We start from the raw sequence: 16,291 nt of genomic DNA on the forward strand, positions 1-16,291 counted from the left end.
TAAATTAAAGAAACGGGCCCTCGCCTCGTTTCCCCTGCAGACCAGTGGAACCCTGGTCAGAAGGCAGCCCAGGTTTCCAGGCCGGTACCCCGAAGGTGCTGCCTACGCATCCCCCACCCCCACCCCCACCCCCACCCCCAACCCCATGAAGGCACTGAGCACATTTCCAAAATATTGCCTTTTCAGAAAAACGTCAGCTGGAGAAAAAGAAAATGTTTTTCCTTCCCCAGGTAACAGCACAAATGCGGCAAACCTATAAGAGGATCTCTTACAACAATAACAGATTAATAGACTCGAATGAGCTTATCGCACCATTTACAGGGAATGCATTAAGCAGAAGCTGGGAAGCTCCCGGTATGAAGACGGAGCCGGGAGGACGCCCTGGGACTCAGTTCCCCTGAACAGCCACTGATTTCCTTCTGCGCCAGCCCTGCCGAGGCTGCAGGCGGAACAGGTCTGTCTCCGCAGCAAACCTCAGGCCACGCGGCCCCCAGAGGGACGGGGAGAACAGATGGAAGGGCCTGGGTTGGAGCGGGGCTCACGGGTGCCTGGAAAGGTAAGCCAGGGCCGAGTTCCAGCGAGAAAAACAGAGGCAGCCACACGCAGCTTGGGTTCCTGTGACGGACCAACGCGAAGGGAAATTAAATGGTCTTCTCTACAGAGGCAGGAAAGGCATCTGACAAAATGTAACGCCCATTCCTGATAAAAATCCTCATCGAGTCGGGAACAGAAAGAAATTGTTTTGATATGACGAAGGGCACCTATAACAATGTTCCTGAGATGAGAAACCAAGCGAGGGTATCCATTCTCATCGTGTCCACTCAGGGTTGTGCTTGATACTCTAGTCGGGGAAATGAAGCAAAAAAGAAAAGAAAAACATTAAAAGCGTAGAGATTGGAAAGGAAGGAGTGAAACCCCTATTATTTGCAGGAGGCATGATCATCTTTGTAGAAAATCCTACGGATTTTACAAAGAAAGAACCCTAAGGAATCTACTTGGAAGCTACTGGTAGTAAAAAGTGAGTTTGCCCAGCTGGCATGGCTCAGTGGTTGAGCATCAACCTGTGAACCAGGAGGTCATGGTTCGATTCCCAAGTCAGGGCACATGCCCAGGTTGTGGGCTCGATCCCCACTGTGGGGTGTGCAGGAGGCAGCTGACCAATGATTCTCTCTCATCATTGATGTTTCTATCTTTCTCTCCTTCTCCCTCCCTCTCTCAATCAATAACGATATATATTTTTTCAAAGCGAGTTTAGCAAGGTCAATATGCAAAAACTGAATTGTATTTCTATAAACTAGTAGAACCTGTTGGAAGTTGAAGGTAACACAACCACTACAGCATGAAGAATAGGAGTTACTCAGTGACAAATCTGACAAGAGATAGTCAAGACTTATATAGCCTAAGAACTATAAAATATTGTTGAGCGAAGTTAAAGAAGGCATAAATAAATGGGAAGATTTATGGTTCAGAACAGGTTTTTAAAATATATTTTTCTTGATTTCAGAGAGGAAGAGAAAGATAGAAACATCAATGATGAGAGAGAATCATTGACTGGCTACCTCTTGCACGCCCCCCACTGGGGAGTGAGCCTGCAACCTGGACATGTGCCCTGACTGGGAATTGAACTGTGACCTCCTGGTTCAACTACTGAGCCATGCCGGCCAGGCTAGAACATTTAATATTGTTAAGATGTCAGTGCTGCACGCCTTGATCCACAGATTTAATGCAAACCCACTCAAAACCTCAGCAGGCCTTTTTGCAAAAATGTACAAGAAGATTATATATTTCATAGGGAAAGACAAAAAAAAAAAAAAAAACAACACAAAAAAAACTAGAAGAGCAAAAAGAATTTTGAAAAAGAACATAGTTGGAGGGCCTACGCTGCTTGATTTTAAGGTGTTTTATAAGTCCATAGTAATCAAGACGGTATCAGTGTGGTCCTGGCACAAAGATAGACATCTAGAATAGATGGAATAGAATCGAGTTGAGAAATAGACCCATGTATATATGGCCAATTGATTTTCAATAAAGCTGCCAAGGCCGTTCAATGGGGACCGAACCATCTTTTCATTTAATGATGCTGGGACAATTGGCTAAAAAGAACCTTGACGCTTACCTCCAACCATACACAAAAATTACTCAAAATAAATCATAGACCTAAATGTAAGAGCTAAAATTATAAAACTTCCAAGAGAAAAGATTTTGGGCCTTGGATCTGTCATATTTTTTTTAAATGGGGTTTTGCTCCTATGAGTTATTGCAAACAGGGCTCTTTGTCCGGTCACGTGCAGGAATTGGAGCGTGGGAAATACGGTCCTCATGCTGACTCTGGATCCCTACCCCACCTTCTCCTGGTGTGTCTTTCCCCTCATTTCCGGTTCCCCGAGTCAGGATGCTGTCTCCTCCTTTTGTGTCTGTTGGGAAGAGGTAGCATATTATTATTTTATACAATAATGTGGATTCAAAACCTGGCTCTTTAAAAAAAATTTTTTTATTTATTTCAGAGGGGAAGGGAGAGGGAGAGGGAGAGAAACATCAATGATGAGAGAGAATCATTCATCAGCTGCCTCCTGCATGCCCCCAAGTGAGGATCCAGCACACAACCTGGGCATGTGCCCTGACCTAGAATCAAACCGTGACCTCCTGGTTCATAGGTTGACGCTCAACCACTGAGCCACGCCGGCTGGGCCAAAACCTGGCTCTTGTACTTACAGTCCATGCGACTTGGGCAGATTCCTTAACCTCTCTCTACCTCCATTTTCCCTCTTGGAAAATGGTAATAACTGGAATGCTACCTCCTTGGTGTTGTTGAGAGCATCGGACCCATAATAAGTGGTCAGTAAATATTTGCTATTCTCAGCACATGAAACCCGTTTCAGGTCCAGCTCCAAAGGGCGGAGTCGCCCTCTCACACTGTCTTATAATGACCAGTCTCACTGGATCCTCTCCCAGGTGGCGATTGCATTGTAACGTCGTCTTGGTACAGCACATAGATTCTAACTGGGATTTCAGGCCTGACCAAATCGGGCTGGGTGAGGAGGGGTTGGGGGTGGGCCTTCCTGTATGGGACCACCTGTATCCTCATCACAATGAGACCAGAATGACATGAGAAACTCCTTACACTCAGCATTGCTGAGGGAGAGGCCCGGGGACCTGCATTTTAACAAAACCCTCCGGACACTTCTCATTTCCAGGGAAGTTTTAGCATCCCTGCCTCTGGCAGGCAGATCAGAATATAAACCAGTTTCTCACTGTCTCTTGCTATTACATTTTTATTTTATTTTTTTTCCGTTCAATTTTAGGGAAAGGGAGAATGGTGTTGGAAGAAAAACAAAACTTAATTACCTGGAAATCCTTTTTTTCTTCTTATTTTGTTCTCCTCGGGACTTGCATGGATGCATTTTTTATTTTTATACCCTGCGGTAATGTATCTGAAAAATGTTTGTATCCTGCGTCCAATGAACATTATACCATCGGTATTCTTCCATCCCACTGCATTTTTTTTTTCTTTCTCACACTTTCTCGTGCGCACACCTTGCTTCTCTGTCCAGGTAATCAGACTAGAGAGGTAGGCGTCTGTGTCCACACACACATATAGTCCTATTTAACTAGGTAGTTATGTACTGGCATCAAGTTTGGAGAGCTTGATATATCTTTGCTTACTCTTGCCGTATGGATTTTATAAGCATTCTAAAATGGTTATTTTTTTTTCTAGAAGCTAAATGAATGAACAAACCCAACTTTAAAGGATGTGGTTAGGCGGTACCAAGTCTTAAAGCTTCATTGAAGATCTGGAGAGCAGAGAAGGTTGAGTCACAGGAATGGGAATCTTGTTGACTCTTTTAGTCTCACCTGCAATGATTGGGTGAACTCGGGCCCCTTAGTTCATCACCACAGTGAGTGCCTGTCAGTACCAGGAGGTGTGCCTGAAATGCACAAGTCCCCAGGAGCCCCGGGAATCGCAGCTTTCCCAGCGGAGGGAGGGCGGCTCCATCCTGGCCAGCAAGGTGGAAGGTTTGGGGTTTGATCTCATGAGTTATTGCAACTTGGGCCTGTGCCTGGGCCTCAGTTGTCCCAGCTGCAAAAGATGGCTATTAGGGCCCTCACTGATTTGGCACAGTGGATAGAGCGTCGGCCTGCGGACTGAAGGATCCAGGGTTTGGTTCCGGTTGAGGGCACATGCCTGGGTTGCAGGCCCGATCCTCAGTAGGGGGCATGCAAAAGGCAGCCAATCAATGATTCTCTCTCATCATTGATGTTTCTATCTCTCTATCCTTGTCCCTTCCTCTCTGAAATCAATAAAATATCCTATATAATAAAAGGGTAATATGCAAATCGACCGAACAGTGGAACGACTGCAGTGGAACGACCAGTCGCTATGATGCACACTGACCACCAGGGGGCAGACGCTCAATGCAGGAGCTGTCCCCTGGTGGTCAATGCGCTCCCACAGTGGGAGCGCCTCTCAGCCAGAAGCCGGGCTCATGGCTGGCAAGTGCAGTAGTGGTGGCGGGAGCCGCTCCTGCCTCCGCAGCAGCGCTAAGGATGTCTGACTGACGGCTTAGGCCTGCTCCCTGCACTCCCCGGGCCTAAGCCAGCAGTTAGACATCCCCCGAGGGCTCCTGGACTGCGAGGGGGCGCAGGCCGGGCTGAGGCCCCCCCCACCAAGTGCACGATTTTTGTGCACTGGGCCTCTAATATATATATAAAGGTGGCCATTGGGCTAAAGCCATGCTTCCCTCCCTGTGCCCTGTAGACCACCTGTTTCAGAATCAATTGTACAGCAGCTAAAAAGCAGATCCTGGGCCATTGAGCCCCACCCACTCGCTGGGCAGGGCCCAGGCGTTTTCAAGTTTACCACGTCTCATAGATGGTTCTCATGGAATATTCAAGGTTGGAAACCACAGATCTGCGGTTAAACATCCTGTGTAGCTAAGTTCCAAATTCCTCTGTCCTTTCTCGGGCAGGAAGGAGTGAATCCTGCTGGCCAATGTGTGGTTCTCACAGGCACCGCAGGAGCCAGCCTGCCTATCTATCCACTTCGCTGCCACGCAGCCTGCCACAGGTCACGGTCAGAAGCCAGAGTGGCCCTAGCCAGTTTGGCTCAGTGGATGGAGCGTCGGCCTGGGGACTGAAGGGTCCTGGGTTCAATTCCTGGTCAAGGGCATGTACCTTAGTTGCAGGCACATCCCCAGTAGGGAGTGTGCAGGAGGCAGCTGATCGATGATTCTCTCTCATCGATGTTTCTAACTCTCTATCCCTCTCCCTTCCTCTCTGTATAAAATCAATAAAATATATATTAAAAAAAAAGAAGCCAAAGTGACCACAGCTGGCCTGCCCCATAATGGCTCAGACCTCAGGAGACCCCACGTGGTCTGGTCCCTGCTCAGTCGTCAGCTTCATCCTGCACCGCTCACGCCCTTTTCTCTGACACTCGGTGGCAGCCTCCTTTCGGCTCTAGGTCTCTCCAAAGGTGGTTTCCTTGGCCAGGAATCATCTCCTATTCCTGATCTCCTGCCTTGCTTAACTCCTGAGATTCTTTCTTTTTCTTTTTTAAAATATATTTTTATTGATTCCAGAGAGGAAGGAAGAGGGAGAGAGAGATAGAAACATCCATGATGAGAGAGAATCATGGATCAGCTGCCTCCTGCAAGTCCCCCACTGGGGATCGAGCCCACAACCCGGGCATGTGCCCTTGACCGGAATCAAACCTGGGACCTTTCAGTTTGCAGGCCAACACTCTATCCACTGAGCCAAGTCAGCTAGGTACAATGGTCGGCAAACTCATTAGTCAACAGAGCCAAATATCCACAGTACAACGATTGAAATTTCTTTTGAGAGCCCAATTTTTTAAACTTAAACTACTTCTAACGCCACTTCTTCAAAATAGACTTGCCCAGGCCGTGGTATTTTGCAGAAGAACCACACTCAAGGGGCCAAAGAGCCGCCTGTGGCTCGCGAGCCGCGGTTTGCCGACCACGGAGCTAGGGCAACTCCTGAGATTCTTTTTTTTTTTTTTTTTAATATATTTTATTGATTTTTTACAGAGAGGAAGGGAGAGGGATAGAGAGTTAGAAACATCAATGAGAGAGAAACATCGATCAGCTGCCTCCTGCACACTCCCCACTGGGGATGTGCCCGTAACCAAGGTACATGCCCTTGACTGGGATTGAACCTGGGACCTTCAGTCCGCAAGCCGACGCTCTATCCACGGAGCCAAACCAGTTTCGGCGAACTCCTGAGATTCCTAATGTCTCCACCAAGCATTTGCTTCCTCACAGAAGCCACCCGGACTCCACGTCCCACGTAGAGAGAGAGAACAGCTCTCATGTCACCCGGCTCACATCTCCCTTACGTAATTAGTGACTTAATGACGCACTCGCCCCAGTGGAATGGAAACTCTCATCCATATATTCCTGGTGCTCCTCATAGGACCTGGCACAGAGTACGTGCTCAATAAACATTTCACAAATGACAAAGGCACGGCCCCTAGCCCAGCCTTAACCTTAGAACCCAGGCTTCTTCGGGCAGAGTCAGGGTTCCGGAAAGATCGCCGCCCCCCCCCCCCCATCCACACTGTTCCCACCCCCATAGCACCCCAAATCAGCCAAATGGCAAGAGGCCCCCAAAATCTGGGAAAAGCCTTCGACAAGTCATCTCAGAATAGTAACAGCTTCTGTCCCAGCCAGCGCTGTCGCTGGCAGCTTAATTATGGTAATTAGGGCCAACATTAAAACATGATTATAACATAAAATTGGAATTATCCGTATAACACATCCAAATTTTTCAGCATGCTATTGATTTTCCTCCCCACTGTTCATCAGAGGGCTACAGGAAATTCAGAGAGATCTGGTGTAATGAAAACGGAGCCTGTAAACGCTAGTGAAAATTCTCATCAGCATCTGTCTTTTGTCCGGGGCAGCGACGTGGCGGGGGGGCGGGGGTGTTTCTCGCGGGGAACATAAACACTCGTGTTTCTTTTCCGGCCCTCAGTGGGGCAGAACACGCTGTCCTCGCGCCTTTGAAAGAACCACGCGGAAAAGCGAGGCAAGTCGTGGACACGTGTAAGAAATGCTTAAACGAGAAGCGGTGAGTGTACAGGAAAACGGTGAGTCGCACTTGCTCAGACGGCTCAGATGGCTGGAAGGGAGGAACCTGGGAACCCCCACACATCGGGGTCCTTGCCGGGCTGCCTCCCAGCCCCATAGCCCTCGGCAGGCGTGAGGGCGCCCCGTGGAGCTGATGTGTCGAATGCCGTGGGCGGCTGTTGTTTTCCCTGGACCAGAATTTCTGTTCCTATCGTCTTCATGTTCATATCAGCGCCATAGTTGTGTTTGGAGAACCACTCCCTGGGCTTGTCAACCAAAAGGTTCCACCCTCCTTTGCCCAAGACCTTTGATTGAAACCCCCACCCCCCGCTACACACACACTACCACCACCACCACCACCACCACCACCACCACCACCACCACCATTTATTCCCAAAGAACGAGATACACTCAGACGCTCCACCCTTCCGCAGCCTCTCAGACCATCTGATTTTTTTCTTGCTACGTTGGTTCGACGAGCATTTATTGAGCACCTACTATGTTCCTGGCACACCGTTATACACTGGGAAAAAGAGTATGGAGTACCATAGCAATGCTATGCTTAAGAGGGTTGTGGGAGCAGGAAGGAAAGGAATCTCACCCAGATGGGGGGATGGGTGGGAAAGGTGGGAGGGTGGCCCAGTCACACTTGAACTTGAAATAATGAGTCGCAGGGGGGCTGGCAGAGAGGCGGCAGGAAGAAGGGTAGCCCAGGAGGCAGGAACAGCACGAGCAAGTGTGTGGACCAGGGAGACATCCAGGGTGCAAGGGAACGAGGAACAGGAGAGGAATACAGATAGCGGAGTCTTTGCAGAAATGCTGAGACCCTCCGCCCTCAAATTACAGGCACTGAGGAGCCATGGGAGGCTGTAGATTCAGACGCAGCCTTTACCCTGTGCATCAGAATTCAGGCTGAGCCGCCGCTGCTTTTGAGTGCCGGGGGGTGGGGCATCCAGGGGAGGAAAAGCCTTTGTTTGGCAATTCTTCCCCCCCACCCCCCGAAGCAATTTTGTTCCGTTCCCTTCCATCACGTAGAAACCTGAAGTTAACGGCAGAACATCACTGCCATGGTAACGGGGAGAGAAACAAACAATGCACGCGCCGTATAAAGCCATCCGTAAAGGCTGTTTATTTTTCATACCATTATTTTAATAGGTGGGGATGGCAGGGATGGGATGGAGAGCAGCAGGCTTTAATGGTGCCACGCACGTTGCCTTTTCTCCAAACGACTTGAAATGCTCCCAGACACTGGCGCTTAGATCATGCCTCTGGCTGGGAACTCCCGCTGCTTCAGAATCTCACTGCTGGGAAGCGTCACCTGCTCCCCAGCACCCCCTGCCCGCCCCCCGAGCCCCCTGCGGAAGGGCGGTGTGGTCCACTGGTTATACACTTCAGCCGGAGGTCAGACAGGCCTGGGTTTGAGTCCCAGTTCTGTCACGCTTACTGACGGGTGACTGTTGGCAAATTCCACCACCCCCTCAGAGCCTCTGTTGAATGCATCGTTCGTTCATTCATTCATTCATCCATTCATTCAGTATTAAACAAGACTGCACTGAAAACCTCCTATGGGTTTTGTGCTGATAAAGGTCCTTGCATTCATGACACTTAGAACCTCGTGGAAGAACACAGAGATGATAGCATGCCTGCCAAGACCTCAGTACGTAAGGATAATTTTAGGGAGCGGCATTGAAAGGATTGAAACCTGAGGACGCTCTCTCTCCGGCTGACCACAGAAGGAGGACGAAGAGCCAGCGGTGTGTCTATGAGGAGGACAGTGAGAGCGAGAGCAAGGGCCTGGGGCAGTCCTGTTTGCAGCCTGGGCTTCATCAAGGGAAGCACAGAGAAGTTCAGAGAGGGAGGAGGGGCCAGATCCGCAGGGCCCTAGATGCTAGGGTAGGAGTTCAGGTTCTAATAATACAACCTCCACGGGTGGTTGTGAGGATGAAGTGAGACATCCAATGGCAAACTCCAAGCAGCTGCTTAAAAATATCAGCTTTTATTCTCACCGGGGCCGCTGTGGAGCCCTACCTTCTCTCGGGTGTAGAAGCCGATGCCGTCAAATGATGACGTTTTCAAAATGAGGGATCATCGTTCTAAGTATGTCCCTTTTTTCATATGGGTGAATTAAAAATCAGAGAGGGCCAAGAGTTGCACAGACGTCACACAGGCGTTAGTGGGGGAAGCCTCCGGGCTCTCCGATGTCTACCCTCTGTCCCTTGGGCTCCTGCAATCACGCCCATCCGTGAGGTCTGATGGGAAATTCCTTGGCCACTGTTCCAGCTGATGCTGGGTGAGGCTTCCTCAGAGGGAACAGTGGGGCGAAATGGATAAACACAGACTCCCCCTGGGAGTCTCGGGGTGGGGGGCCTCAGACATCAGTCCTCCTCTTCCTGCCCTATTCTGTCCCGCCCCCCCCCCCCCGGACCACGGCTGCGCTTTGGCTGGGGAGCCGGCAGAAAGGACGGGGTGTTGGTCAGTCAGCAGTGTTCCATAGTGAAGAGACCGATGAGGCCCAGAGGAAGGCGAAGGGGAGAGGATGTTTCTGCAATTGAACAGGACGGACAGCGCTGCCTCGGTTCATGTCCAGCGAGTGTCACGTGAAAAGTGAGTTAGATGGGCAGGGTCCCTGATGGGAGCTTTCCTGATTCTGTATCTGAAGCCCCAGCTGGACTTCCTTCTGGGCCCAGACACAAATACACTGAATAAACCCGACTAGAGAGGGCTCTTTATGGCATTTGGGCTGTGTGTCTCACCAACCATCTGTATAATGCAGTATAATCTCCTCTCTTCCCGTTCCAAGAACCCTCAGAAGTACTTACTAACACCCCTCGCTTCGTACAGACAAGGAACCGGAGGTTTAAAGGTGATGCATCAGGAGAGGGCTCTGACTCACCCTCAGGCATGTCTGACTCCAAAGGACACTGGCCCTGGTGGGAGGTTCACAGTAGCCCACGGGCTTGTTCTCTGCGGTCTGAAAATTGTGGGTGCCGCCATTCATAATGCCAACCGAGGATAGATACGCAGCACCTTAAGTTGATTTTTCTTGTGTCACCTTTGAGACCCGAAAACATAAACCCAGGAAAATCTCCCCGCTGGGTCTGCAGGAAGGTGACTGTGGGGTCCCCTCAGAGCCTGTGGGGGTGTCCTGTCTTTCGGCCTCCTCCACGTTTCTGACATTGCACCGGTTCTCCTGCTCATCGGCCAGTCGAGCCTCTGCGGAATGCAAACCCATCCCGCAGGCTCAGCTTGCCTGCTGTACACTTTCCGTTTGAAAATAACAGCATTGTCTCCCTGTGCGGGTTCCCGTGAGCCTCCGGGACTGCTCAAGAGCCAGGGCAGGTGGAATAGACAGACCGAGAATTTCCACGGAAACCAAAGAGGCGGAATCGCTTCTTTCCAGGTGATGTGAACACCCTGGGTGGGGGTGGCTGCCTCACAGCGGATCGTTCCCTTGTTAGCACGGGGCCAGAGTGAGACAGGACAGCCTCGGCTTCCTGCACGGGTCTGCACGGGCCAGACCGGGTTGAAATCACAGGATGAGATGCCGGGTACATGCTCTGCCTGCCTTTCAAAGGCCCAGCGTGGCTTTCTCCTGGGCTATCCTACCGCTGGGGCATTTCTTTAAAACTCTGTCTCTTTCAAGATGTCTTCTTTTGTATTTTATTTCTACTCCAAGACAAAAGATTTTCTTCCTTCTCCCTTTTCGATGTAAACCTTCCCCCTCAATGATGTAAACCTTCCAGGCACCAGATGTTTCTGGGAGAGAAATGTGATGCTGGCTTTGGGTGGGGCAGGAGGATGAATAGAATGGAAACTTCCCACATTGTATGCTGATGAATGGAGAGCGCAATTACCGAGGACAGACTTCCTGGTTAATTACGATCTGTGCAGACAGAGGATGGCATCCCAGACACACCATGACAATGGCTACCATTTACAGCAACAACCCCGCTTCAGCCCCGAGACTGGCACCTGCTGGGTGCTCTACTCCAATGTGCTCCCCACCCCTCCCCCACCACCTGCCCTGTTCTTCACAGGTTACCTCTGTCTCACCTTTCACTTCTCTGTTTAAATGCCTCCTACTCTAAGGGGCTATTTCCTGATCATTCAAAATGAACCTGCCTCATTTACTCTCAAATCACCCTGTTTATCTTCCCATAGAACCCAGAGCTCTCTGGCATTCTTATTTGTTGAAGGGTTTACTGTGTATCTCTCTCCCGTACATGATAAGTTCCGGAGAGCAAGGACTTTGTCTAGTTCATTTGTGTATTTCCAGTGCCCGGAATAGTGCCTGGCACATTACAGGTGCTCAAAAGATTTTTGTTAAAAGGATGGATGAATGGATGGATCGATGGATAGATGTTTGGATGGATGGGCAAACAGATGGATGGAGAGTTTACTATATGCTACGTACACAATCCTAAATGCTTATAATAATTATCTCATTTCATCTAAATGACAGCCTTTCTTTAAAACAGTTTCAGAGAGGTTAAGTCAGTTGTGCAAGGTAACACAGCTGTTAGGAGAGAAACAATTCAAATTCAAGTCTGTCGGGTTTCAAAGTCCACTTTTAACCACTCTGCTAGACTGCTTCCGCTGACATAGAGCATTAACCTTGGAAAGGATTTGGGCACTCGTGTTGCCAGACTTCACTGGACTGTCAGGTCTAGAGAGCAAATGATAGCGTCTGCTGCAGCACCTAGCACAGAGTTTGGCACCAAGTAGACACTTGATAAATAGTAGGTGCTCAAACAGTATTTGTAGATAGATGGGATGGAAGGATGAATTGGGGAGGTGGGTGGATGGATGGATGGATGGATGCATGGATGGATAGGTGGGTAGGTGAGTGGATGGATGGATGGATAGGTGGGTAGGTTAGTGGATGGATGGATGGATGGATGGATGGGTGGGTAGGTGGGTGGATGGATGGATGGATGGATGGATGGATGGATGGATGGATGGATGGATGGATAGGTGGAGGGATGGATAGGTGGGTGGGTGGGTGGATGGGTGGGTGGGTGGGTGGATGGGTGGGTGGGTGGGTGGATGGATGGATGGATGGATGGATAGGTGGATGGTGGATGGATGGATGAATGGATGGATGGATGGATAGGTGGATGGATGGATGGATAGGTGGATGGATGGATGGATGGATGGGTGGATAGATGGGTGGATGGGTGGATGGATGGGTGGATGGATGGATGGATGGATGGGTGGATGGATGGATAGATGGATAGGTGGATGGGTGGATGGATGGGTGGATGGGGAAATAGTCCTAGAGAGCCTGCTCACCAGAGGAGGAATCAGAACTCAGCACTCCTATCCCAGTGTTTTCTTTCTCACAAGACCAAACTTCTGAGCATGAAATTCACTGTTTTCCCCACAATCTGAACTGGGCTATGGGATCCTCTCTACAACCCTATGAAATAAAGGCTGTTGTATCCCCTGGTGTCACAGGGTATTATCTACTTGTGTCAGTCACCCACATGAGAAGTGTTATTTTTGTCCCTTTTTATCAGAAGAGGAAAAAAGGCCCGGGAAGGTTAAATCTTGCCCTTCTTACACAGCAGGGAGAAGTGATGCCACGCTTTGTCTCCCCTGGACCGATTTTACCTGCACAAGAGCTGGCATATACAGTAGACAGAGCTGTGGACACATCATCTTCTCTGCAGAGATGTTAGGAGTTCCTCCCGGGGAGCTGTGGGTCGCAGATGGCCCCCAGGGCACCGGAATCCAGGCCAGAGGTGTCCTGTGGTCATAGCGAGAGTACAAGCTGGGACAAAAGGGAGACCAAGTCCCTTTGCCTCCCCGAACCTCAGTTTCTTCATCTGTAATGAGTATCAAAATTGTGATGGGGAAGATTTTCTGCAGAATTCCATTCCTATCATGGGCCTTCTTCTTTAAACAAGAAAACAGACACACACAAAAAAACACCTCTTAATATTAGACAAATGGAATGAATAGATCCCTGCCCATGTGTTCAATGGGTAACGGTTTATGGTGTCACTTCTTCCATATAAGATACCAGCGTGCAAGCAATGATCTTCTCATGGCTCACGGCCTTGACCAAAAGGATCGACTCGGCTCTGATGCAGCCTCCTGGTAAGAAGGAGGTGTCGAAGCACCAGAGAACAGCCACCGGATGACGGCACAGGGTCAGCCATCAAATTCCGGGAAGCAGCGTGGTGACTCAGACTGGGACCTGCTGTGTCCCACCACTTCCTGGCCAAGTGACCTCAGCGGGGTTGTGACCTCCCTATGGCTCACATGGAGGCACGCACACCTCATGGTCATGAAATTGAAATGTGTGGCCAGGCACTGTGTAGACACAGTAGATGCCTCTGGCTAGCAGTAGCTGCTTATGAGCATTCATGTTTGTCTTCTTTGCCTCAAAGTGTGGAGCTGGCCTGTCTGTGTTTCTCTCCCTCGCTTGCTCTCTTTCCCTTTTCCTCCACCTCCCTTGCTCTCTACCTCTCCATTCAACAAGCATCACTGTGCACCTACTGCACATCAGCCCTGTGCAGCCCCGCGTGGCGATGCGGAAGGCCATCAAGGTCCCGCGTGCACAGCTCCCAGCCCAATACAGCAAAGCGAGGGAGTGCCTCGGCTTCCCCAGAGGAGGGATAAGCACTTATGCGCCCCTTGCCTCAGCACCCTCTCTCTAAAAACCAACTGGCTTTGCTGCCAGGAACGGGAACTTGGCAGAGCCAAGGAGTGAGTTTTATTGGGGGCTCTCTGTCCCCCAGAACCTAATGCAAGTCTGGACCTGTGGTGAGTCCCCTGTGAAAGAGCATTGAATGATTGCATGAACGCGGGAAGGGGGCCGCTTCGGGTGAAGAGGGGGAGGTCTTTTGATCCCCTGGGCCACAGTACTCCCTCTCCTCCCCTGTCCTCCTCCACCCAGCACCCTCCTCCCCCACCTTACAGGGACTCCCAGCTCACCACTCTGTGGCGGCTGCAACCTTCTCTCCATCTGCTCCCTCTGCCTGCCCAGGCTGCCTGCTTTGATAGGGTGGCAAGGTGGAGTTGGGGGAGGGAGGAGAGAGCTTCTATTTCGGGGGGGGAGGGCGAGGGGAGGGCATCGGGAGACCTAGGAAGCTGGCTGGGTTTACAAAGCTGGTCCACACCGTCTCCAAGCCTGTCCCATCTAGCCCTTGGCTAATGCCTGACCCCAAACATCTGCCCGTCTTCCTCATCGGTTGTACTCACTACCTACCCCCACCCCCACCACCTCCATTTGTGGAGAAAAGTCAAGTTGCTGAAAATCAGGGGCCGGACACCAGCAAGGCAGATGAGGATGGGCCTTGAACTCCAGCTCAGACCGGGAAGGGGCTGTAGCAGGGGCAAGGGGCTGGGCCCTGGTGTCCGAGGGCCCCTGGGGATGTGAAAGATGGCCCTCAGATGAGAACAGAGAGGCAGTTAGTTTACAGTCTCTGGTTGGGCTTCAGAGGGGCACACAGCCCTCAGGTACTGGATACACAATTTTGTAGCCATTTGTATCGGTCCGGGGAGATGGACAGCTCTTAGGAGATCCACCGAGTTTGAGACTTCCTAGGTTATGGGAAGGACTCACTTCTGAAACCCGGGAGGGCTGGCAGGGAAGAGGGCTGGTTGGGGGCCCGGGAGGGCTGGATACAGCGGAGAGAATGGACTTGGGACCCATCTGGAAGGCCGGTCGAGGGTGAGCTCCAGGCTGCTCACAGGCTGTGGGTGCGCTGGGCGCTGAGGCCTTCACCTCCCCGTCTGGAAAACGGTCGGTCGGGACACGCTCCAGCCTCGCCTGGCGGGCGCAGGGCTCCGGGAGCCTCCGCCGAGAGGCAGCGCTCTGCCGCCAGGACGCAGGGAGCATTGGCGTTTAAACTTTGCAGGGCCGGCGGGCCTGCGGCCAGAGGAGGAGGCGGGCTCCCGGGGCGCAGCGCCCCTCTCCTCGCTGCCCGCCCCTCCCTCCGCACTCGCTTCGCACAGACTCGGCCCAGCCCCTCCCTCCTCCCGCCCGCTCCGCGCTGCTCGCCGGCTCCTCCTCACTCGCCCGCCCGCCCGCGCCCAGTACAGCTCGGCCGGAGCGTTTGCTGGGCTGAGCGCTCGGCTTGGCTCGTCCGCCCGGGGGCTCGGCGGCTGCCCCGGCCCGCAACCCCCCTCCCTCGCTCCCGCCTTTCCCGCCTCGCTCGCCGCCTCCCTCCCTCCCTTCTTGCTGGGCTCCGGTGCTGTCTGCCGCCCCGCAGCCCGAGGCTCTGCGCTCCCCGCAGCCACGATGCCAGCGGCCCGGCCGCCCGCCGCGGGACTCGGCGGGGTCCCGCTGCTCCTCGCCCTGCTCCTGGGGACACCCACGGCTACTCTGGCGGGAGGTAAGCGCCGGGAGGGGTGGGGCGGAGGAGGGGGCAAAGTTGTAGTGAGTGTGGGGGGCTGGGGTCGCGGCTGACCCGGGCCACGGGCGCGCGCGCCACCCGCCGGGATGGGGAGCGGGGTGACTGCCCACATTCGGGGCCGGGCGCCGCGTCCCCTCGGCCCGCTGACGGAGTGGAGGCGGGGATGGGTCTGAATGACTCCGAAGTCCCCTGCCTCGGCTGCGGGGCTGATCCCCCTTTGCAGCCCCAGAGAACCCCCTTGGAGTGGGTGGCTCCAAACCCCGGATTCCCGAGCTCTCCGCGACTGCACCCGGGGCTGGCGCCAGAGAATTCTCACCCTTTCTGGGATGAGAAGGGGGGCTGACCCGCTCTGCAACTGAGGACTAGACTCCAACAGCGCGACGGAAGGGGCTGAGGAGGGCACAGCGTTGCTCCCTCCCACTCCCGGACCCCGTGCCCCACCTTGGGTCTGGTGGCTCAGGGACCCGGTTTTAGGACCATCTCAACCAAGTGTCTGGGAGCTAAACTTGGGTGTGGCTTTTGCCTGGAGGCCCGTTGAGGGGGCTCAGGGTTCCCAGAACTTGGCCGGGGTGCCGTGGGGTGGGATGGGGGAGAGGAGATGTTAGGTCACAGTCAGGAACCTGAGCGGACCCCCCCCCCCCCCGCTGCTTTCTCCCCATCACGGTCTCTGGTCTGGAAACACTATTAGGAATTGGGGGAGGGGTGCTAGTCTCGCCCACCACGTGCTTGCCGCTTGCCCGTGGGAAGGGGGACCCACGTTTAGTGGAGGAGGGTGGCTTCTTCCCAGACCGGGAGCCGCACCCTCTTCTCCATCCCGCTCAGAGGTCCCCCAGAAAA

General features: G+C 52.4%; 1 protein-coding gene across 3 annotated transcripts in view; it reads left to right on the plus strand.

The window, feature by feature from the left end:
• Positions 1-14,922: 14,922 nt before the first annotated feature.
• SEZ6L (seizure related 6 homolog like) overlaps positions 14,923-16,291 on the plus strand; it is a 140,716-nt gene continuing 139,347 nt past the window's right edge. For 2 of the 3 annotated variants that reach the window (XM_080649591.1, XM_080649592.1), the window contains exon 1: positions 15,204-15,433. In XM_080649591.1, coding sequence (XP_080505717.1) covers positions 15,340-15,433 — 94 coding nt within the window. In that variant the 5' untranslated portion in view covers positions 15,204-15,339. Of the gene's footprint in view, positions 15,434-16,291 lie in introns of all 3 variants that reach the window. The other variant, XM_080649593.1, reaches the window with a different exon arrangement.

The sequence above is a fragment of the Plecotus auritus genome, assembly GCF_963455305.1.
Source record: "Plecotus auritus genome assembly, chromosome: 13".
Classification (NCBI taxonomy): Eukaryota; Metazoa; Chordata; class Mammalia; order Chiroptera; family Vespertilionidae; genus Plecotus; species Plecotus auritus.